Raw genomic sequence first — 25,496 nt, forward strand, 5'->3', positions numbered from 1 at the left:
AAAAAAAAAAAAAGATTATTTATTTTAGAGAGAAAGAGCGTACCTGGGGAAGGGGGGGCAGCAGGGTGCAGAGGAAGAGAGAGAATCTCAAGCAGGGTCCCTGCTGAGCATGGAGCCCAATGCAGGGCTCAATCTCACAACCCTGAGATCATGACCTGAGTTGAAATCAAGAGTCCAGCATTCAATTGAGCCACCCAGGCATACCCAGATCTGTATTTTAGAAACATGGACTGCAGTGTAAAGAATGGGCTGGGAAAGAACAAAGGCAAAGAGACCTTTTAGTAGCCTGCTAAAATAATCCAGTTGAGAGATAAAGATAGCCAGAAAAATCAATGCCAAGAGTGTGTGCATGTTATTATGACCACAGGAAATGTATCATTACCTGGGCCCAGTGGTATGCTTATGTCCTAAAAACCTAGTTTTCTATTGTAGCTAAACCAAATCATATTTGCTGATCAATAATCAATGTCTCTCACCCAAAAAGAAAATCGAAGTCCCTAATAAAACAGGCCCATAAAAATGTTCTCAGAGTTGTACTTTATAACCACCTAAAGTCATTATGCTCCTCCCTAAGACGGCACCTTCACTGCACGTTATGTCAATATCTGAAAAACAATTTTCATTCTTTCCCTTCCCCAAACAATTTTTCTACCCATTTTAACAGTGCCTGAGACCTTGAGATTCATGCCTGGCTGTATAAGAGACAAGTACAGCTTTTCAGCTGAATAAACAAAGACAGACAATGAGGGCAATGTGGCAAATGATTCTGCCCACTCAGATATTTTCCAAAGTAGGAGTTCATGCCAGGCTCCCTCGGTTGGAAAGCCCAGGGAAATAAACATTCCAGATATATAACTGAACCAATATCAAATACAGATTTCATCAGCACTATCATTTCTGCTCATTGTTGAGTGGACAGTATACAAAACTTTGGGGGAAATTATGAGGTTGAAGGGCTTAAAAATGAAAGAAGGGGAATAAAGAAGGTAGGTACACCGAGGTATTTTGTTGATAGCACCAGATTGGACACATTACAACAATTTTACTCACCCACAGAGACCAGGAAAGCAATGTGCTTTCATCAATGCCCATTTTAATGTATATTAAAAGATTTGTGGCTGTAGTCCAAGATGGCACCACTCAAAATGAAAATTATTTGTATGTTACAGTATATTCTAAAAGACTAATGTCTTGTATCAACTATATATCCCATATAGAATGTTTGACTTAGGTGATGCAATGTTTGAGGCAGCTTCTCTATCCTTTTTTCTCATTCAAAATGAACAGTACATTCTTCACCAGGTCTGCTCAGACACCCAGGGTGCTAGTGAATGGTAGGACAGACTCTTCAGTGACTAAGCAACCAATATCCTGGAATTTGAAAAGAACTTTTTATAATGAAAAGTTCTACTATCAATAGACCATTTGCCTGAGTTGTTTTCATAGTTACAACTGACCCTCTGCTGGAGGCCAAAATTGCCCCTCTGTTACCCTGACGTCACTCCACCAGCTAAAAACTAGGGTAGGACAGGGGAGGGGGAAAGTACTTTAAAATTCTAAGACAACAAAAGATAGAAGAAATCAGGTAATCAAAGAGAAGAATGTCCTTGCTGTAAAAATAATGTGGGTCATAGGCATTTATAAAGAAATATAAATAGCAAGTTTCTTAAACTCAATAAATATTTATGGAATGGGTATGATTCAAATGACAGATTTTGGCACAAGGTGCTTGCAGCTTATATGACCATTGACAAATCGTTTCTTTCAGTCAAGTTTACTCACATGTAAAAACTGGATAATCGTCTGTACCCAATTCTACCCAAACAATTCAAGTAGTCCTTCTATTGTTAGTTTTCATCTTCAGCTGGGCTATATGAAGTATTTAGCAATGTCAGAAACAACCACCAAAAAAGCTACCAATTTTCATTACTTCTCCCAAAAAAATGACCAATCAAGTCTCTAGATTTAGCTTAAAAGGAAAAAAGGATCTCCCTCTCAATCATAAAGAAAGCATTTTGTTGACTGTATCTGATAACAGCATTGTGAGTATTTAAGAAAAGTAAGAGAAACCTTGTATTTTAGAAATACATGCTGAAATATTCATGGAAGAAATGATATTATGTCTGGATTTTATTTCAAAATAATACAGAGGCAAAGTAAATGGATGCAGGTATGGAGAAGGCAGGATTGGCCTAATGGTTGTCTGGGTGGGTGATAGGAATGAGAGAGGTCATTACACTATTCTGTTAACTTTTGTATATTTTCAAAATTTTCAATAATAAAATAGTTTTTAAGTGTCTTTATGCTACTTTCACAAGCATATTTTCTTAGGTTTTTGTTTTTTGATAGCAAGGCCATTTACTGATCCCCTGAACAAGAGGTCATATTTCAAATATGCATGCTAGGTAAAATTTCTTTAAGATTAATTTGAATAAGATAGGTTGATTTAAATTCATTTTAATAAAATTTCCTGAATGTTTGGAAAATAGATGGGTTGCTATTCCAAAGATGATTTTAACAATGAACCGAAGTCTTTATCGAAGTCTTTCCCTGTGCTTTCATTGTTTTAAATGCTTTATTTAGCAACATTATCTTGTAAAAGTACTCATGACTCTATGAAGTGGGCTTAGGCTAGTGACAGAGCTGGGATTTAAATCCAGACATTAAAAAAAAGTGCAGGCTTTAAAGTCATAAAGTTTGTTTGTTTGTTTGTTTGTTTGTTTATTTATTTATTTATTTATTTTAGTAATCTCTGCACCCAACCTGGGGCTTGAACTTATGACCCCAAGATGAAGAGTTGCATGCTCTTCTGACTGAGCCAGCCAGGCGCCCCTAAAGCCTGCACTTTTAACCACCAATGACTGGATCCTTCGTGGCTCAGCAATATTGGTTTGGGTTGTGTTGGAAAGAATTAAGAGAAGGGAAGAAAACTACATCAGGCTCAAAAATATATATGCACTGCCTTGTCAGGGAAGCAGTATATACAGTGGGGGGAGGGAAATGGAAAAATTGGGGAATTAGGTAGATTGAATATTGAATTGTAGCTATTTACCATTCATCATCATATGACCTTGACTAAGTTAAATACTTCTCTTAGTAGAACTTTAATATTCTCACCATAACACCACCACCAAAATGATACTTATATGAGGTGAAGAATGTGTTAACTAACCTTATTGTGGTAAACATTTTGCAATATATATGTATATCAAATCATCACATCGTACACTTTAAACTCACATGATGTTGTAGGTCAATTATATTTCGATGAAGTTGGCCAAAAAAAATACCTCTCTTATCTTCGGTTTCCTCATCCATACTTCAAAGGTATGAGGTAAGATGGCAAGTGAAAATGTCTGTAAAGGAGCCTAATACACAAGTATCCTAGAGTATCTGCATACAAGTCTGTCCGTCCACCAGACTGTAGATGCCTAAGTCATTCACAATTCCACCCTCAGCTCTAGCACAGTGCCTGGCTTACAGAAGGCTCTTAGGTTTGTTCAACCTAACACCAGATCCCTTAAGAGGTCCAGCACCAATTGCCACCTTTAGTTTCAGTCTCTAATTTTAGTCATCTAAGTCTGTGTGTTATACCAACAGGCAAAATATTTTCTTAATAAGAGAGGATAGAAAACTAATTCATGTCACCCTTCTATTATTACTTTATCTTAGCATGTAAACCCTTTAATTCAAAATTAATGCTGGAAAAGATTTAGAGAGAGAGTCAGTGGCCTCTAATTATCTTTGCTGGAGATCACTTACTCTTTCAGGAGTACACTTCAGTTTCCAGGCTGATCCAAAACACAAACCCTACCATGTCACCTGGGGGCTTATACTTCTTCATTACTTTTAGAATCTATCTGAGCATAATATACAAAACGCTTTTTTATTTGATGGCTGCCAGCCAGTCCAGACTCAAATCTCACCAGTTCCTCTTGTCCTCACATATCCTATCCTTCCCTAATTGAGCCATTCAGAATTGCAGGTCCCCAAACAGGCCATGCATGTGGTCTCTTTTCTTCTTCTTTTTTTTTTAAGATTTATTTATTTGACAGAGAGAGACACAGCGAGAGAGGGAACACAAGCAGGGGGAGCGGGAGAGGGAGAAGCAGGCTTCCTGCCAAGCAGGGAGCCAGATGAGGGGCTCGATCCCAGGACCCTGGGATCATGACCTGAGCTGAAGGCAGACGCTTAATGACTGAGCCACCCAGGAGCCCCATGCATGTGCTCTCTTACCTCCGTGCTTTTTCACATGCTGTTCCTTTTTCCCAGAGGGCCCTCCTCCTCCTCCACCTTGTAATTCTTATTTCAGCTCAGACCAAGCTTCCTCCAGAAAGGCTGCTCTGACATCTTCTGCCCCCATCCCCATCAAATGTCCGGGCAAGGAGTCCCTCTTTGTTTTTTGTAGTGTGTGCACACACTATGATAGAACTTACCACTCTGCAGTCTGATCTTCTGTACCCTCCACTAGGTGCCCAGGGGCAGAAACCACGTGTTATTGGTCTCTCCAGCATCTATCTAGCCCAGCACTAGGTGGTGATTAACCAGCAGGTGATTAACAACAATCTAATACATGAATAAAAGAATTTTATTTTGTTAACATGGAAAGCCCAATGTAAACTTACAGACAAAAGCATACCCTCTTCCCTATTCCTTAGGTAAAAATGAATGCAAAGTTTTAAGCTGAGCTGTCCTAGGAAAACACAGTTGAAGGCCAGTTTGGGTATTATGAGACAAAAAAAAAAAAAATCACGTGGGGGCACTTGGCTAACTCAGTAGGAAGAGCTTGCGACTCTTGATCTTAGGGTCATTAGTTCAAGTCCCACATTGGGTATAGAGATTACTTAAATGAATAAATAAACTTAAAGAAAAAATCAGGTGGGGCGCCTGGGTGGCTCAGTCGTTAAGCGTCTGCCTTCAGCTCAGGTCATGATCCCAGGGTCCTGGGATTGAGCCCCGCATCAGGCTCCCTGCTTGGCAGGAAGCCTGCTTCTCCCTCTCCCACTTCCCCTGCTTGTGTTCCCTCTCTCGCTGTGTCTCTCTGTGTCAAATAAATAAAATCTTTTAAAAAAAGAAAAGAAAAAGAAAAAATCAGGTGAAAAAAGGGCCTGAAATCTTTTCTGGCTGAAAAAAAGAGAGAAGGGGGAGAAAGGATGAGAGAGGAGAAGACGAAAAGGGAAAACAAGAGGAAGGTACCATTGCAGATTGGTTAAGCAATAAGGAAATAGAAAACGATAGCTTCCTGACATTTGTGGCTTTAGTCCCTGAAGACTACTTAATCATTGACTTTAAGTGTATTTTTAAATGAGTGATCAATTACATAAGATTATCAACTGAAATAAATTTAGCAAGAGAAAGCCTTCCAATAAGCTGTCAAAAGGCTTGTTGTTCATAAGAAAGATCACATACTAAGCAAAATAACTCTCTAAAACAGTAAATTTAAGGAATCATACTTTTTTTTTGCCCCAAATGTCTGGAGTCCAAGTTTTACGCACCAGTTAAACAATGATTAATACACAGAAAAGTAATTTACTAGGAGGCAAACTTTTGTAGCAACTCAGTATCATTATTTGATATTGTCTCTGTATCTGACAAACTCTTACACTGGCTGAAATGGCCCTTAGCTTTTGGATGTACGCCATTTGCCCTTCAGTGCTATCCTAGCTAATGTATAAAATTCCCTGCCTGACTCATAACAGATATCTAACTTTTCTCTTCTGGAAACCAGTCCACTGAACAGATCAATTAGGCTAACAAAAAAGGAAAAGTGAAATTTAAATGGACAGTCATAGTATGTGAGGAAATGCTTTGATCTTTCCAGGTACAGAGCATAGTTTCTACTAAAAGTCCAAAGCATCAAGAGGAAAACCAATGAGGGCCATAAACAGATCTACGGTATGGACAGAAAGACAATGACTACAAATCAGAAGAGAGTGAAGGCAGCAGGGGGAAAAAAATGCATTAAAACTAAAAGGAGTGGTTGGAAGAATATAATAGAGCATATGAAACTCAATCTACTTTTAGATTGTTATTTTGCCCCAATAGAAAGAGCTTGAAACATAAGACAGATTTGGTTTTAAATCCCAACTAACCAGTACTTTTCAGCTAGTGACTATTGGGCAAACAACTGAATCTCATTTCAGACACTGGTTTTCTGTAAAACAGGGAAACACTACTAATTCAGAATTGAAAGGATTAGCGGTAGTGAAGAATTAAACAGATTGAAAGTAGTGAAAGTAAATAGGTGTTCAAAGTATAATAATAAAAAGAAGAGCTAATGTATAGAAGGCCTACTTACGCAGGCATTCTAAGTATTTCACATATGTTAGCACTTAAACCTTATCAGACGGGGTGAGGTAGGTGCTATTCTTAGGCCCATTTTACAGATGGGGGAATTGAGTCACAGCCCAAGGTCACACAGTAAGTGGTAGAGAAAATGGTTCAAATCTAGGCAGTCTGGCCCCAGATGATAGTTACTACTCATAATAATAATAATGATAATTCTTAATTTAGCTTGAACATGAGTTCTCTTTCAACTTGGCTTAATTGTCCTTTTGTTCCCTCCAAAAAGATAACCTCTAAAAGCCACAGAGCTCTGGTCTACAGTACATCTCCGCTACTCCACTGCCCTTGTACGAATCATTCCACAATTATAGGCCTTCATTTCCTCAGTTCTTCAAAGTGAAACTATCTGCCCTAGGTTATTATACTTTTTAATACAAGATACAAGACAGTTTGCCCAAAAGCCCTTTCTTCCCAGAATAGATGCAATCTCAGGATAGAGCTGGTTATACAAAAGGGGACAAAAAAAGGTTTCATGTCAAGCAGGTATGGTACTTTAGGCCCTTTTTGTGGCTAGTGACTATTGTGGTAGGTCTGGGAAAGAATTCCAAATTACCCTTCTCAGGTCATACTTCTGAATGGGAGGAAGAGGTAACCAGAGATGAATAAGGCCATTTCTGGCCACACATTGTATGTGGTCTAGTTGGAAATTATGCCAGAGAGCTTTGACTCTGCCATTCACATTCAAAGGTCTTTCTGACAGTGTTATTCCCAGAAATAAATAATTTATTATTTAGGATTATTCATTTGTTGTAAAAAGATTTACTGAGGACCTACCACATGCTAGGACTTAATCTAGGTTCTGGAGATACAGTGGTTAAAAAAAGAAAGAGAAAGAGAGACAAAGACAAAAATCTCTGCCCTTATGGAGCCTACATTCTGGTGGTGGTGGGCAGGAGGATTACCTTTAAGTTCAGTTCAGATATTTATTGAGTACTTAGTATGTGCTGAACACTATCCTAGGTAGATGCTAGAGAGTATAGACATCAGTAAAACAGCCTATAAGCTACTTGACAACAAGATATAGAGGAGCCATTTACCTAAACGAGTAATACTTAAAACAAGAATGTTTAGGGCGCCTGGGTGGCTCAGTCGTTAAGCATCTGCCTTCAGCTCAGGTCATGATCCCAGGGCCCTGGGATCGAGCCCCACATCGGGCTCCCCACTCAGCGGGAAGCCTGCTTCTCCCTCTCCCACTCCCCCTGCTTGTGTTCCTGCTCTCGCTCTCTCTCCGTCAAATAAATAAATAAAATCTTAAAAAAAAATGTTTAAAAAGCAAGTAATCATAAGATATGATATATATAGTAATACTAGAATATATAAGGTACAATAATAGAGCAGGCCACATGGATGATGTTTTTCAAGGACAAATAGATTTCTCAGGTGAAAGAAAGGGATGTGGTAGACATCTGTCATTGTTTTGGGCAGCCTAGTATCATTGTATAATTTCCCACTATTTTAGTATCTGCTCCTTCCTATCTGGGGAAAGAAGCCTGGCTCTCCCACCACAAAGGTTCATAATGCCAGATTATTGTTTTCCCTGCCCCCCACCCCCGCCTGCATCCAGGGCTTGAGCAAGTGTGTGAGGCTCCAACAATCATATCCACCCTCCACTTGGAATTAGCAACTAAAGATTCAAAGGAATGAGCATGAGGCCCCTTCTCTGGTAGCAGATGAGATGGTTATAGTCTGACAAGTGGCAGCAGTACTTGCTATTACAACATACCCAGCACCTAATGTTAGTGTCAAGGGTGCAAACAACAGCATCTAACTCAGTGGTGGTGTCAGTGACGTACTCAGTGGACCTCCCTGGGGCACGACTGAGCATTATCTTTAGTTCCACATCCTGAATTTGGTCCCCCTGGAGATTCTGTGAAATCTGCCATATCCTTTTAATAAATTCCACTTCTGATTAAATCAGCAAGCATTGGTTTCTATTGCTTACAATTAAGGCCTTTATTAAAACTGAACAGGAGAATCCAGGCAGAGGGAACAGTGTAAGCAAAATAACAAGAGGCCAGTTAGTTAACTTAGTGATTCAGAGAGGAGGCTCTGAGACTAGACAGATTTGAATCTGAATCAAGGTTCTATATTTTACTAGCTTATGAGACCTTCCTCAGTGTATTTAAACTCTCAAAGCCTTGATTCCTGCTTAGCAAAGTGGGGACAGTAGTGCGTATTTCTCATTAGGTTCTTTTGAGAATTAAACAAGGCCATGATAACTCATTTAAAGCTCTTAATATCTGATACAGAACAAGACCTCCACAGATGATTGCTTTATTAACAATAATGATGATGATGATAAGCATGGTATTTGGGAGAAAATATAAGCAATTTGATTCTGCCGGTGTTTAAAGCGCAAGGAGAGGGGTGGTAGAAAATGAGGACAAAGACCGATTATGGAGAAGTTACATGTCATATTAAGAAACTTGAGCAATGGGCTGGGATCACTTATGGTGATTAAATAGGAGAATTATATTGAAGTATAAATATCATATTAAATTAACTAGGAGAATGATATAACCAGGTTTTGCATTGTATACATATCCTCCGCAGCTAGTTGAATAGCTCAACCTGACCACTGTACTCATACACTGTAGGAGGTAGTAATATACATTGCTATTACTGAGTCTTGATGTCATACAAACTGAAGCAATTTTTTTCTTTTTTTTAAAAAAAAGATTTTATTTATTTATTTGACAGAGAGAGACACAGCGAGAGCGGGAACACAAGCAGGGGGAGTGGGAGAGGGAGAAGCAGGCTTCCCGCTGAGCAGGGAGCCGGATGTGGGGCTCGATCCCAGGACCCAGGGATCATGACCCGAGCCGAAGGCAGACGCTTAATGACTGAGCCACCCAGGCGCCCAATTTCTTTCTGATAAATACAAACTGTCCAAAAGTGTGCATATACATCATTTGTCAATATGTCTTGCAACTGGATCAGAAGGGGCTAGGTCTATACTTGAAATCATATAGCTTCTCCTTTGTCTGATCTGAGAGAAACTTAACCTTTGGGGGAGGAGGGAAGTTTATAAAATGGGAAGGAGGAATGCATCCTCAGGTGACCAGTAGAACTATGAACCACATTTGCAAGTCTAAGATTCTTCTCTGACTTTTATGTAATAAAATATCACCTGCTACTTTTTACAACATATTGTTTTGCCCCAGCATCTTGACCTAGAGTCCATATTAAGTTAAAGATGAAAGGCTTTATTGCCAAGTCAAGAACAATCAATACTACCATTTTTGCAGTATGTGGTATTTCTTGCCAAATGCTAATAAGCATTACATTGTCTCTGTTAGCACTAATCCTCCTGGTGCTGATTAGACAGTCTTACAGTTAGTGTTCAGTACTGCTTTCCATTTATCATGGTTGTCTACTTGTTTAGTCTCATCTAATTTCCACCACTATTTCCTCTCTCCACCCTTACTCCACACCCATATCTACCTCCAAGAAACACTCTTTGATCTAATTTTGATTTTCCCACTAGCCTACCGAAATCAAACCAGAGTCACTGTGCAATTCAAAATGAGTGCTGAAAAGGACAATGTATGGGCTTGCTGAGGGATGCTAGGGAAGGTGACAAAAACAGAACCCAAAATGTGTTCTGTATCCACTGAATGCTTTATTTCATTTCTGCTACTCCCATCTGCTTTGGCAATGCAGCACAGTTTAATCAAAAGAAAAAAAGAGCACAGACTTTTAAGTCAGACAGAGCTGGGTTTGAATTCTAGGTCAACACTCAAGAACCCTATTAGGTTGGCACTGTTATACTCACGTTACAGATGACGATAGAGAAGCCCAGGGAGATTATGTGACTTGTACTGTGTATGTGCATGTTGTATTTGGCATGCTTTCAAAAATATCAATGTGCAAGCAATATAAAATTGAGCAGTCATGTCTTTCTACAGGCCCCAGGCTTATTTTCACTTTACTCGGTCATTTGTGGCTAGGGCTCAATACCTACAAAAGATCCCAGAGGATTAAACATCTGCCAGAACTGGACAATGGCTGTTTCAGGGATTCCCTAGGGTCCCATCTTTGCATTTGCTTTTTGAAAATAGCTTCCATTCAGCTCAGTTCTGAGCGCTACTGTTGCTGTGTATGTGGCAACATGGCACAGGATAATTCTGGCTCGACCTAGGCCACTCTGATAGGACAGGAGGTAGCCTTTTGCTTCAAGCATATTGGTCCTACCTGTACCTTAGAACTACCTGTTAGAAAAGGTTGATCTGTGACAATGTGCAAATCTTCCTGATTACCAATGTCTTGCCAGTCTACAGACCACGTCAGGGAAGCTGGTAAATGTATTAACCTAGAATTGACGAAGTTCTCTCTGCTGTTTTTTAAACATTTTGGATAGATAATAAAAACAATATTAATAATAATGATAGCCAACTTGGAGCACAACTATATGCTGATGATTAAGCACTACTAAATCAAGTTTTTTACATGCATTAATTTAATCCTCTCTCAACACTATGGTTTATTACTATTTTGATTTAAAAGTTACAGCCCTTTCTTCACAAAATTCAGAGAACAGAGATCATTATGTGAGGTAGATATCAGTTTCCTGGAGGCCAGAGCCATTTTTTGGTCATATTCTTTAGCACAGCACCCAGGCCTTTTTTGGCAATACCTGAGCCAGGCAGATGGGCACTTTGACTTCCCTCATCATAGAATTGAAAATACCAAATGCCTGGCTTGGTTCCAGACTGCTTTGGGCTTTTGAGGGCCACTTGAACCCAACAAAAATCATGCTTGGGCTGGAACAGACACATGAGAAATAGTCGCTAGTTTGGTTCTGACAAGGAGTACCAAGTAAAGTACTCAAGTAAAGCGTCATATAGAATCTAAGATCTCCATTCAAAATAGATTCACATTCTTTTTGTGATATGACAAATAATTTAAATATGGTGAATTATTTCCCATTTTAATCTGTCATATACTTGACTTCAGAAGAATGCTAAACCCAACTCACACATCTGTTTTCATAAAAAATAAGTGATCTCGTTTGTGAGATCCATTTGTGAGAAATGGAGCAATGTATGCAGTAATTAAATATTAAACTCAGTCAATGATAAAAAACTTTATGGTTTATTTTTTTCTGTAACTATTAGGAAGCATCTAATAGAGTAATATCGCCAATTCTACTATTTTCAACTTCATTTGAAAGATGTCTCATTTTAAAAAGTTAAAATATTTGAAATATATCATGTTTAAGAGCAGTACCAGAGCAATACATCTATATGGAATTATCTCAATGGCAAAGAAGGGGATAAAGTAAATATAGATGTAAAAAATTCTGTAGTTACCATTAAATGTTAACTTTATAGTTATCTGGGTTCATTTTTTGTCTTTATACTTCTTTACATTTTCTAAAATGAATATATATTATTTTTATAATCATAAAAATGGTTAAATGAATCCCTTCTAAATAGCTCAACCAAAACTAATATTAAAGATCTACAAAACAGCAACTTATTTATTTTATAAGTTTAATATGAGATAAAGATTTATTTTATGTTCTCAAGGTAGTATGTGAAGAAAAATAATACTGAAGCATCCCAAACTTCGGAAAATACCATTATGGTCTATAAATTATACAAATATGTTAATTATAAAATAGTATAAAAATATATTTTACATAAAGAAGCCACATAAAATGCATCTGTTTCTTTGTTCTGTTTAGTCAAAAGCTATCTTGTTCACATTATATTATAAGCTAATATGAACCGTGTAATCAGGAAAGAATACCAGAAAACTGTTTGAATTCTATAAACCACTGCATTTGAGAAAAGCCCACTTTGAAAAGTGAGACTTCTCAAAAACCTTGGAAGACTGGAAGTAAGGAACAGGCTTCATTTTATAGCTAGAGAAACTAAGTCACAGAGCCATTTAAAAAAATGTGCTCAGGAACATACAAAGTGAATAGAAAGACAGACTGGAATTTAGTTCTGACTATTCTACTGATTAGCTAAACCATTCAGCCCTGCCTTTGTGGACAAGTTGAAGCAACAAATTAACTTAGAAACTAAAACCAGTTGAACAGGATAGGTTTGCAGGCAATACACCAACAATTCAGTATAATAATACCCAACAGCTAGATTGCTTTGTGTTTTTGGTACACTTTATAACTATTCATTAACCCACACAACATCAGTGGATGGTGGGGCTATATTGTTAATGCAGTTCATACAGAATGAATAAGTAAAAACATACTGTAGGATTATAATGACTATAAAATCAAACGAGAAACCTACAGCAGAAAAAGTCCAATGCCTTCCTCTAATCAAACTTCAATCCACAAATGAAACAGGATAAGTTGGTTGAAATACCAAGCATCCTTTCTTTTTCCTTATTATTTCCATTAATGCTTCCCAAACTGAACATAACATCCCAAAAATGATAGATGAGACTGAAGAGAACCTAAAAGCTACTCAGTTCACAGAGACCACAACATCTAAACTTTCCCTAGAATATTTTTTAAGGATTACACCTTTAAAAACCATTTCCAAAATCAAAAGGAACTACAGAATATGATGTTCTCCTTATAATTAACAATGCTACTCGTAATTTCTTGTTTTTGCTCACATACATCAAGTAAAAGCACTCGGTTTTTAAAAATAAATAATAAAAGTCTAGGGGCACCTGGGTGGCTCAGTCGTTAAGCATCTGCCTTCAGCTCAGGTTATGATCCCAGGGTGCCGGGATCAAGCCCCTCATCGGGCTCCCTGCTCCACAGGAAGCCTGCTTCTCCCTCTCCCACTCCCCCTGTTTGTGTTCCTTCTCTCACTGTGTCTCTTTCTGTTAAATAAATAAATAAAGTCTTTTTAAAAAATTAAATAAATAAATAATAAAAGTCTAGTAAGATTCCTGGTAATATGCCAGCATCTAAGACTGAAACAAAAGTTACAAAAATGAGTTATCTAAAGAGTCTACAATTTACTAAGCAGGGTTATTTAATATTCTCCAGCCAGGTTGAAAATATTCCTACCTCTATCATTTTCCTTATGACTAGGCAGAATACATTCCTTTTTCTTTTTTTTTTTTTTTAATTTATTTGTTTGACAAAGAGAGACACAGTGAGAGAGTGAACGCAAGCAGGGGGAGTGGGAGAGGGAGAAGCAGGCCTCCCGCAGAGCAGGGAGCCCGATGTGGGGCTCGATCCCAGGACCCTGGGATCATGACCGGAGCCGAAGGCAGACGCTTAACGACTGAGCCACCCAGGTGCCCCTACATTCCTTTTTCTAATTGAATAAATTTCCCCTTCCCTCAGAGCTTAACTGTCTCCCGGGCAAGGATATCATATAGAACAGCTGTTATATTACCAGTATAAAAGCAATCCCATCTGATCTAATTGCAAAACATATGGACAGAATTAAACCAAATTTTGGGGGCTCTGTATCTTTAAAGGAAGAAATAATCAAAGCTCTTCTATTGGTAAAATCTGTGAACAATGCTATGAATTCAAATTTTGCACAATTTAAACAAGATATATTTCACTAAACTACTTTAATTAAGTGCGTGTTTTACATCTCCCAAACAGAATGATATGGATAAAGAACCAGCTCCATTTTCAGCTTTTGCTAAGATCTCAGCTAAATGACCCCTAGAGGTATCAAATCTTAAGATATGTTGATCCTACCCTATGTTTAAGATTTGTCAGGCCTCAGGAATCATTTCCTTTCTTGGGTATTGTCTTCAGTAATCTATTTTCTTCAGAACTACAACTAATGAGAGCAAATATCTCTGATGCAGATCAAAATAGCTGAGTCGATGTCAAGAATTAAAAATTAAGCTAGCCCTGGTGATATCACCTGATTTGATCTCACATGAATAAAAGCTTACCAAGCTTATCACAACTTTTTATTCATTTTTTTCCATTTTATTCATTTATTTTTATGACTTTAAAATTAAAATTGGATGTATTCATTGGGAAAAAAAAAAAAAAACCTTGGAAAATTCAGAAAAACACAGAGGTAATTTAAATGACCCATAATCCCATTACTTAGCTTTAGCCACTTCATATTTTGGCATATTTCTCTTTTCCTACGTATATTGCTACTAAACATAATGTAAGCATTTTAATGTCTGCATAATAGTTCAGAGATTACCATAATTTCTTTATCACAGAAGTTTAGAGTAGAAGAATTCCTATTTCAAAAATCTTTACTGAAAGAACAAAGCCAGTATATAAACCAAATGAGAGTGGAGCTGATTCAAGTGTGGGCAATGATGTAGGGATGAGAGGTGAGGGTTGGAAGGAGGGCCCAGAAGTAGACCCACTTGGCCTCCTCAGTCCCTATACTGGCTCCCAAACACATTTGAGGAACCACAGGTCCCCCCGAGCAATACAGTTTAAAAACCACAAATCTAGTCTACCTCTCTCATTTTACAGATGAAATTCCTTGCCCAAGATCACAGAACTGGTGAGAGAACTGATTAAGAACATTGGGTCCCATGGCTTTAGACAAATGCTCAGCTTCTCCAACTTAGCTACTTTCTACAAAAGTCTTCAGATGTTCATTTGCCTACTACTGTTCTTCCTTTACTAAGATAAATAGAAGGAACAAAGTTAGGTAACAAAAACTAAATGATTAATTGCTAGATCTCAAAGAATTTGCTAGATCTCAAAGAACTCCACTCGCCCTAAGTAAGTTTCATACTATTCCTGTGAGTAAAGGGTAAAATAAGGAGAAAAGTTCATTTCTAAACTGAGGAAAAAGGCCATGAGATTACATTATTTTCCCCAAGAATACACTGTCAATATAGTATAGCAACAAACCATTCCCTCTTCTTCACTCAATCATTAAATATTTATTGAGAATCTGTTTTGGGCTGGACACTGGGGCATAATTGTGAACAAAAGAAACAGAAGTCCCTGCCCTCATGGATTTTATAAGCCTGATGTGTTTGAATAAGCTATTTTACCTTTCTGAATCTCTGTATTTGCCATCCAGAAAGTAAGGATAATAATACTGAACTATTGCATTGTCGAAGAGCTACATGACATGATGTATGGAAAAAAATCCTGATAGGTAACTAGGCATATAATAATATGTGCTCAGTTAACATTGTTACTAGTCTGGCCAAAGTGTCAAATATTAGATTTGAAATGAGAAGTGATAGTATCAAGTCTCCGTGCTACTAACACACTGATTTGAGGCAATACACCTGAAATAGTATATTAAGATAATTCCAAACAGATTTCTACACTAGAAAAAAAGTAAATAATATATCAATCTGAAAAAAAGGATATTTACATGAGCCCTCCCAATCAAGTTCTGTAGTTCACCTTGTCATCTCCATCACACTTACTTTCAATGACTAGTGGGCTCTTTCCTTAACAGTCAGCCCCACAGAGTGCCTGGCAAAGAAAATATAAAGAAATCCTCATCTTCAAATACCATTTTTCCATCCTGCAATTATGGGCAGCAAAATCAAAGATTTATATTCAACAAATGTAAACCTAAAAGACAACAGTTTGAAATACAAAATATCAAATGTGAAACCCACCAAAAGCCTGTAAAGGTTTGGTCAATATTCACCAATAAAAGTACCAATAAAAATATCTTGGTCAATATTCACCAATAAAAGTACTAAAAGAGGAAAGAAGTTACACTTTTATTCACTCATATAATTCCCAGAACTCAACAAAATATGGATGTCACAGTCTTGGAGACTCTAAGAGCACCTTGTAAACTGTAAAGTGCTGCATACTTGTTAATTATTAGAAGCATTCTGTTCACTATTAACTTTAATTAGATTTCTACAAAGGAAATTCTGTCATTCAAAAGATCAAACATTTGTTTCTCAACCAAATTAAACCTTTTATATTGGTATGCAACCCAAATCCACCTACCCAATAAAAACAACTTATTTATAAATAGAAAAATAAATTTGCTACTTATTCAAAGTACTTAATTTTTTTGAAGCAGATAACTTCTGTTATAACAGTTTTTTTCTGTATTGTTCCTCAGAAGAAAGAAAGAAAGAAAGAAAGAGAAAGAAAGAAAGAGAAAAAGAAAGAAAGAAAGAGGCAGACAGACAAAATCTGGGCAATAAAAAAGAGCTTTTCTCTCATTATTTTCATAAAGAGAGAATTAATACCATGTCCTGAATACTATATAAATTATGATACTTTCTTCTCAAACGGGCTTAATAATCTAAATTAAACAGACTAAAAACAAATCCATAGGAAAAAAGTCAAAGTCGCAGAGAAAGACAGACAGGTTTTGTTCAGAGTGCGAAGTGTTCAACCCTTTGCACCCTGTTACCAGGCCATCTTCAAGGACATCTTTTGTTCCTCCAGAAAGACTTCTTGGAAGAATTGGGCTTTGAGGAGGCACTGAAGGAGGACAAAGTGGTAAATTGTTAAATAGAGAGGATAATTTGATTCCTTAAAGAACATGAAAGAATGGATGGGGCTAAGAATAAAAGACAAGAGTGAGAGGGACATATAGAGGAATTTAAAGTGAAAAAAATAAAAATAAAGTGAAAAAATGAGCAAGGAGAACAGAGGAAAGGTTTTGTTTTGTTTTGTTTCTTAATGAAGAAAAAATAATGGGGAAAGGTTTTTTTGACAATAATGCTTATCTGTGAAACAGTAGTAGCATTACCAGAGGGATTATTTTAACACAAATTTATCACATGTACTTAGAAGAAACATCTACAAGGATAATTTTTTTGAATAAACCTTTACTGTGATCCAAACACATATGTGTCCAAACATTATCTTTTTCATCACAATTTTCAAAAATCTCCCTTCAAACAGATTACTAGTGTAGTCTGGGTAGTTGTTTCCAGTGAAAAACAGATAAACCAAAATATGTACTTGAAGAGAGACAGTGACCACAGAAGAGGTGCCTGTAACATAATCTCAACATTAGTAATAAAGATTTTTATACCACATCTACGGTAAATAAACAAAAATCAAGATCAAGGCAAAAACCATGAATTAAAGCTCTTTATAACTAAAAATATCATCTAACACTGTCTTTCAGCTAAACAAGATCTTATATTTCTATTCTCTTCTGATCTACCCATAATTTACCCATCAGTAAAAACAGTACTGTGATACTTTTTTTCCATTCTTTTTATAAGGGTGCCAGGACGTCTGGAAGTTAATATATACATGTTTAGAAATTTTGAGATGAAAAGTAATGCACACTTTAATTTAATGGGTCTTTAAAAAAAAAATCAAGATAAAAAGACCTAGTCAGATTATTTCAATGTGTAAATTTTCAATTAGCCAGAAGGCTTCCTGGGGTCATAATTCAGAAGATTTGAAACTAATGTTATGGAGTTTAACTATGCTATTCCAAAAACAAATCAGACTAAGGAATTTCTACATAAAGCTAGGCACTTAGGCCAGGCATAAGATACAGTAAATTTGAGAAGTCCCTGGGCCTGGCCCTAAAAAGACTATAAACTTCTCTATCATAGACCATATTAAAATCTAATCAAAGGAAGAATTAAAACTACAATTTAAAACCACAGTTGTAAAACACTGTAAAACAGAAAATTCAAAGAGGTGAATGAATAGCATACAATAGAGTGAAGGGAGTAACTTCACTCAGTAGAACAGTAGAAATTTTCTCAGATTAGTATCCAAGGACCAATAATTTTTAGCAAAATGGTTTCCTTCTCTTCTCTTCTATGTAACTATTTCCTTAAATGCCAATAATATGAATTCTGGAATCAGAATGATTAAGTTTGAATCTAGGTTCTGCCATAGCTGGGCTTCTGTGAGCCCCAGTTTCCTTATCTGTAAGATGAGGATAATAATAGTATCTAACTCAATTGTACCTAACTGTTGTGAGGATTAAATAAGTTGATATATGTAAGGTGCTCAGAACACTGCCTGGAACATAGTAAGTACAATATGTGTTTGCAATTACTGTTACAGTGGTCCATAAGCCCTCAGACCTGATGCCAAGTACCAGGAGATCCAAAAACCAAAATTCTTTCTGTAACTCATTTGGCAGCAAAACCTGACCCAAACATATGCAAGGCTATTTACAGTCTTTATTTATCCCACTCACTGTAAATATACATGCATTTTGCTGCAAATATCTTCATGTATTTGATCATAGGATGCTGCCCCAGACTTCATTGGGGTATATTTATTAACTTCCTAAAATCCAGAAAAAAAACTTAAATTCGGAAACACATCCAGCCCCACAGGTTTTGGATAAAAGATAGTGGACCTACATTATCTCTGGAGCCTGAACAACTTCTATGTCCCTAAAACAAATGATATCTTCTTAAATAACCACAAGCAAATAACACTCTGTACCTAGAGCAGAGAATTTTAGGATGAAGAAAACATTACCCGGTAGGAGGAATTCTTAATGTCAGGAAATAAACTGAGCGTTGCTGGAGTGGTGGGGGGTGGGAGGGATGGGGTGGCTGGGTGATAGACATTGGGGAGGGTATGTGCTATGGTGAGCGCTGTGAATTGTGTAACACCGTTGAATCACAGACCTCTACCTCTGAAACAAATAATACATTATATGTTAAAAAAAAAAAAAAGATAGTAGGAAGGGAAAAATGAAGGGGGAGAAATCAGAGGGGGAGATGAACCATGAGAGACTATGGACTCTGAGAAATGGAGGGTTCTAGAGGGGAGGGGGTGGGGGGATGGGTTAGCCTGGTGATGGGTATTAAAGAGGGCACGTACTGCATGGAGCACTGGGTGTTATATGCAAACAATGAATCATGGAACACTACATCAAAAACTAATGATGTAATGTATGGTGATTAACATAACATAATAAAAAAAAATTTTTTAAAAAAAGGAAAAAAGAAAACATTACCTGGTACAGTTAGAAGGGCCCTGCATTCCCAGAATGTTCCTTTCAAACAAAATCCATTCACGATATTTTATTTACATGTTATACTAGTCAGAATTTTCAAGCTCTAAATTCTAAGGTTTGCTTAAACAAAGCCTATTCTCTTAATTTACATCATAAATAAGTGATTAAGTCTCTTTGGGGGCATTAATGTGCCCTGAATCATGCATACCAAATCATCACAGAACTTTTAAGCTAGAAGAGACCCTTGAGAACTAAACTATTACTCCTTCCCTTCCAAACTATTTTATCATCCATAAATTTACTCTCCTCTATGAGGTAAGAATAACCTGCTCTAACTTGTCCTTAGACTCTGTCTATAGGAACACCCTGTAGGTGCATGTGAATAAACTGGGTGGGGTATGCTAACAGACTTGGGATCTAAAAGGATGGCTTGAATCTAACACAATACATCAAATGTCTCAGTTCATACTTTAGAAAATAACAAGAATTTCCCAGTCCGGAATGAAGAAACACTCATCTAGTACATGTTTTGTTTTTTTTAAAAAAAAAAACGGCTTAGCTATCTTAATGGATTCAATGAGTCAACAACATAATGTGGCTGCCAAAAACACTACTGTGATTAGGAACTAACTACATCAACAGTAGCATAGCATCCAGAAGGAACGAGGTAACTGCCCTCTCTACCGCAAGCTAGTTAGAGCATATCTGGAGTATTATGTTGAGCTCTGTGCTCCACGCTTTGGGAGAGACGCAGAAAGACTGAAAAAGTCCAGAAGAGGACAGTGAGGGAATGTGAAACCCTGTCACATAAAGAACAGTTGAGGGAGCTAAAGTTATTTAGTCCAGACTCAGAGGGAACACGATCACTATCCCCAAGCCCCTGAAGAATTATCATGGCACAGAGAGAGCAGACTTGTTCCACATGGCTCCGAAGGGCAGAACCAGAACCAGTAGGTGTTAACAACAGAGAGAAAGATTTCAGCTAACTCTTGGAAGTATTTCTTAAAATGTAGAGCCACGCTAGGAGGTAGTGGCTTCTAAAGTCCTATCTAGCCCTAAAGGTCCATAGTTTAAAAAATCGAACACTTGTCATCACCTTAGTGTCTTACTGCCTGTAACCACCATCCTCTGGCATCACAGCCTCTTCCTTAACTCTTCTTAAAATGGCCTACCCAGCCAACCAATCAGCCAAATGTTTTGCCAAGTCTGGGGGAGGAAAGTGCCTGTTTGCTGGGCAATTAGTTTCAGTTTGCAGATCAGTGTCCTTATAAACAAAAGAGGGCCCTAATTGAGGGGCAGGCAAGAGCTCTCAGCTAGACCTCTATGAAAGAAATTCTTATTAAATCAAAGAGCAGCTAGAAGACCCATCTAATCACATATTATCAATGGCATTCAGTCCTTACAGGAACATTAAAATATAATACCCAGTACAACCATCTTCCCAATGCCAGAGAATCCAACTCTGCAAGTCAAACTAGGTCTCTCAAGATCAGCTGGAAGCTTTCCTTCTGTCAAAGAGATGTGTGTACTGCTTGAAGTAGACTAGAACACATGCTCAGATAAAAAGGCCATCCTTGATTATATCATACTGTAAAGCCAAAACTACGTATCAACAGGCCCACAAAGTTCAGTTCAGCTGCTAAGAACTAGACATAGGCAATCCATAGTGAATTCACACAAAAAAAGTAAGAACTGTGTTAAATTTAAGACACAGAACAGCTACCAAAGTTGGACAGCCTTCTAAAACTTTTGTCACCCAAAGACCATGATAGACATAGGTATATGTTAGTTCATGGAAGTTACTAAAGCCTTGAACAGTTCAGATGGCACATATTAATCAATCCAGCTTTACTTCACTTGAAATTGGATTCTTTGAAACTCCAGCTGAAGTATTGGAGAATATGTCCATGATGGGCTTAACAAGAACACATTCTTCTCTGTGCTTTTTAAACTGAATCCCAGAAGCAATCTAAATGTCCATAAATAAGGAATTGGTTTAAAAAATTATATTACTCTTATACCAAAAAATGCAACTGTTAAAAGAAGAATAAGGTAGATCTTAAGTATGGACATGGAAAAAAAATTCCCAATATATAGTTAAGTGAATACAGCAAGCTGTAAAACAGTATGTGTAGAAGTATTTTGAGTTTTAAAAACTATTTTTAAAAACCGTCTGTGTATGTATGTTCATATACGTCCAGAAAAATGTCTGAAAAGAGATCAAACTGTTAACAGTAGTAACCTCTAGGGACTGACTGGAACTAGGAAGCAGTAAAGGAGTGACTTTCACTTTTTCCTTTGTAGACTTCTGGTTGTTTGTATTTTTTTGGAAGAAAGGTTAACTTTGTGATTTAAAAATAACAATACAAAAATAATAAAGTTAAAATAATATCAATTACATGGACTTATTTATCATATACTAACCATTCAAAATGAGTGATCTTGCTACTACTTAAATGCTACTGTGTGCTTCAAACTCTGGAAGATTTAATTCATCCTTTTTCTATTATATTTTACTACAACAACAACAACTAAGAAATCATCACGTTACTACTAGGTTTCTCAAAAAAAAATTGTAGTCATAAGGATAACTAACACACACAAAGTGCTTATTCTGGACCAGGAACTGTTCTAAGCACCATAAATGTATTAACTTAGTTAATCTTCACAGCAATCCTATGAAGTAAGTACTATTATTATCTTCATTTCACAGCTGAAGAGAGGTTAAGTGACCTGCTCAAGATTACAGGGTTAATAAGGGGCAGAGCTAGGATTCAAACCTAAGAATGGACTCCAGAGTCCATACTCTCAACCACTATGCTTCCTGTCTCTTAGTAATATGACAATCTTTCTATACCAAAGCCAAAAAAGGTTACAGTCAAAATCCAGCTAGTTTATATACTCCTTCAAGCTAGAAGAGATGCAAACTTAGCTTTTTATGGTTGGAATAATCTGCATTCCTACTGATGTTAATGCCATGCTCCAACCCAAGATTCAAAACTGTATTAAGACTCATAATCATGTGGGAAAACTCTCTACAAATTCAATTATAGTCCAAAGTCCATACCTGACTCTACAGCAAATCACTGAGCCTAATAATTAGGTCAGAGATCCATTAATGTAAGTACAGCTTGGCAAATAGTTTGGACAAATCTCCAGCCCAACTTTGGCAAAGGAATTCAGAAACTCTTGTCTAATGTCTTGACAAGATAGTTTTTATTTGTTTAGTTCCAGGCCCACTTTAGATTAAAAGGAGACAAGAATTAGGAGTTGTCTTTAACTTTGCTTGAAGACTTCAATCAGCAGGAAGAAGAGCCTATTTTCTATGTGGACTCAAAACAGATACTGGCATTTATCAGCATCCTCCAAACTGAACATTCTAACTTAAGGAGGAGAAAATGGGCATCCCTGCTTAAATTGTTTATTTGTCCAAACATATTGACCTTGTAAGTGAGAAAGAAAAAAAATGGTGCAAGGAAGGGATTTAACCTAATTTATAGGCATGCTCAACCTAGATACACACCTGTCCCAAATGACCTACTGAATTCACTTATTTGCAGGGAAAACATGGATTACAATGTCTTTTTTTTTTGCCTCAGCTGGTCTGTCCTACAGTGGTAAACAAAATCCTCACTATCTCTTCCACCGGTCACATGCACATCTTATATATACATATATAATGCACATTATATCTATATGCACATTATACACACACACACACACACACGGAGAAATTAACAAGGAGACGGAAGCTTTGGAAGGAATCCCTTATACTCAGTTTTTGACCCATTGGTTGAACGAGGTACTGTTCTGGCTTTCAAACTTCCCGAAATAACCCAGGCGGAGAGGCAGGGTGAACGAACCGAACCCAAAAGTTTGCGCCCATTCAGGGTCTCTGACAAAGGCCAGAAAGCCCCGTTTGGAAAGAGATACGATGCCTTCCACACCGCAGCCGCACCCCTCCCGGGGAAGCCCAGCCCAGGGGGGACAAAAGACTTTCCAGATTGGGGAACGGGGTGCGGGCGAGCTGGAGCTCGGACCTCCCCCTTGGGAGTCGAAATCCGGGGAAACTTTGGGGCGAAGAATGATCAATTCCGGGCACTAGCCCAACCCTGGAGGCAGCCGCGGGGCTGCGTGCAGCCGGCGAGGGGCGCGGGGACTCACCTGGGGGAGGGGGAGAGGGGGCCTCGGTGGCAGGTGGGGTGGGCGGGACGCTGCTGCCGCCGGGGAGCTCGGGGGTCGGGCTCAGCCGAGTGGTGGGCGCCGGGATGGTGGTCGCAACGGGGGTGGTCGGCGCCGGGCCAGTGCTCGTCGAGAGGGTGGTCGGCGCGGGTCTGGTTGTCGCGCGAGGGGTGGTCGGAGTACGGTCCACCGCCGGAGGGGCGGTCGGCGAGGGGCCGAGCGGCGCCTGGAAGGTGGTCGCGGCGGGTCCAGCCGTCGCCCGAGGAGGGGTGGTCTCCGGGGATTGGGCTGACGAGGACGCAGCCAGGGGCTGGTGGACAGTAGTGCGCGGCGCTCCGGTCCTCGGGGCCTGGGCCGTGGGAGTCGTCACCTTAGAGAAAGGGCGACTGGGCTCGCGCCCTAGCCCCGGGCCCGGAGACGCGTCCACCTGCCCCGCGGCCCCGCCGCCACCGGTGACATTCCCCGCCGAGGTTGTTGAGGCGGCGGCGGCGGCGGCGGCGGCGGCGGCGCAGCACAACAGGGCGAGGGCGCCCAGGCTCGGCAGTCTCCTCATGGCGCGCTCGGCTCCGCCATTCATTCATTCAGTCATTCAGTCGGTCGGTCAGTCATCTTCTCCTCCCTGCACTCGGACCAGGGAAGCCGCCGCAGCCGCCACCGCCACCGGGCGCACCATCGCCACCTCCCTCTGACAGGCGGCCGGCCCCGCGGGCGGGCCCCAGCGCGGAGGGAGCGACCGGGCAGAGCGCGGACAGCCCGCCCTCCCCGATTGGCAGCCTCGCCCGACCAATAGAAGGCCACGCTGGCCCACGTGACCCGCCCGCTTCCCGGCCTCTCTGTAGCTCCGCGGACCAATCAGAGGGCGTCGAGGGGAGGGGGCGGTGTTAAGGCGGGAGGAGGGTGGTACGAGCCCCTCTCCAGCCCTTCGGGCTCGCGGCAGCTCCGGCTTTGTCTGCCCAAGGAGTGGGGCGCGGGCCGCGGGCATCGGGCGACGCGGAGCAGACAAAGGACGCGCCCCGCGCGGCAAACGCTGGGCCAAGTCGTCTGCTCCACTGGGCGGCTAGCGCGACCCGGGGCGGGGAATCCGCTCTCGGGAGCTTCCCCGCCCTCTTGAACAATGGGGCGCCGGCGCCGCACCCGGGCTCCGGTGGAGACTGGGCTGGAACCCCCGCAATGGGCGAGGGCGGCAGCAGCGAGCATGTAGAGCTCAGCATTGCTTGTGCTGCCCGAGAAAGCCTGGCCTCGGCCCTGCGAGGTCTGCGCTGCCATTCCCATTTCAGGGATGGGGAAACTGAGGCCCATGCTGAAGGCGCCACTGAGCCAAGACCCACGCCCGGACCAGACACCTGCTGTAGGCCCCGGCGCTGTGCCGGGCAGGACGGGAGTACTAGAGACCCGCCCGGAGCCGAAGGTGCAAGCTTCCTGTATAGTGGAGACAGAATCACGTGCACATTTTACTCTGACCCCGCACCCCCAACCCATCCCCAGAGGAGAATAGGCTCCGACGGGGTTTGAACCTCAGCGTCCTGTTTCCTGCTGAGTGGTTTTGTGGCCTGAGCGCAGTTTTCTCACCTCTAAAATGGGCATGATAGACACGGAACACCCCCACACCTCCTGTCACAGAGATGATGTGAGAATTCAGTCATGTACTGAAAGAGCTTAACCCAGTCCCCGGCCCGCAGTAAACCCTCCTTAATGCTAACTACTCGCAGTGTACTGGGTTCGGACAAGCCCCACGCCACAGCCCTGAAGTGTCCCCAGCCTCCTGCCTACTGCAGGGACTGGGGTGGGTCTGATAGCAGAGCTTGGCCCCCCGTGACACCAAACCCTTTATAAAGCTGGAATTCCGACGCGCAGCCTCGCACCATCTGCCCAGGATCCAGAGCCTGCTCAGGCGCTGCAGCTTCTAGGGAGAGCCAGGCGGGACGGGTTTGTCATCTGACAGGGCTTAATCCCAGCCCTGACGCCAACCCATTCCTGGCCTCTCCTACGTGATGCTTGCCTTTGTGCATGGTTTCCCATTAGTCACTGTCCTCCAACCAGAAAGGCAGGATGAGATTTGTATGTGAACTTGGGTATATGTTAATTTAAAAATGCATTTATTCACCTGCCTGAGTAGTAGGTGGGGAGAGGATGTGTACACGCTTGTGGATG

The 25,496-nt window shown here is 40.0% G+C and overlaps 1 protein-coding gene across 1 annotated transcript in view; it reads right to left on the reverse strand.

Annotated features, from left to right (window-relative positions):
• Nucleotides 1-24,076, reverse strand: part of MEGF9 (multiple EGF like domains 9) — an 86,087-nt gene extending 62,011 nt beyond the window's left edge. The window contains exon 1 of the mRNA XM_006747707.3: nucleotides 23,328-24,076. Coding sequence (XP_006747770.2) covers nucleotides 23,328-23,922 — 595 coding nt within the window. The 5' untranslated portion in view covers nucleotides 23,923-24,076. The remainder of the gene's footprint in view (nucleotides 1-23,327) is intronic.
• Between the last annotated feature and the right edge of the window lie 1,420 nt (nucleotides 24,077-25,496).

The sequence above is a fragment of the Leptonychotes weddellii genome, chromosome 14, assembly GCF_054177405.1.
Source record: "Leptonychotes weddellii isolate Sample4059 chromosome 14, ASM5417740v2, whole genome shotgun sequence".
NCBI classification, from domain to species: Eukaryota; Metazoa; Chordata; class Mammalia; order Carnivora; family Phocidae; genus Leptonychotes; species Leptonychotes weddellii.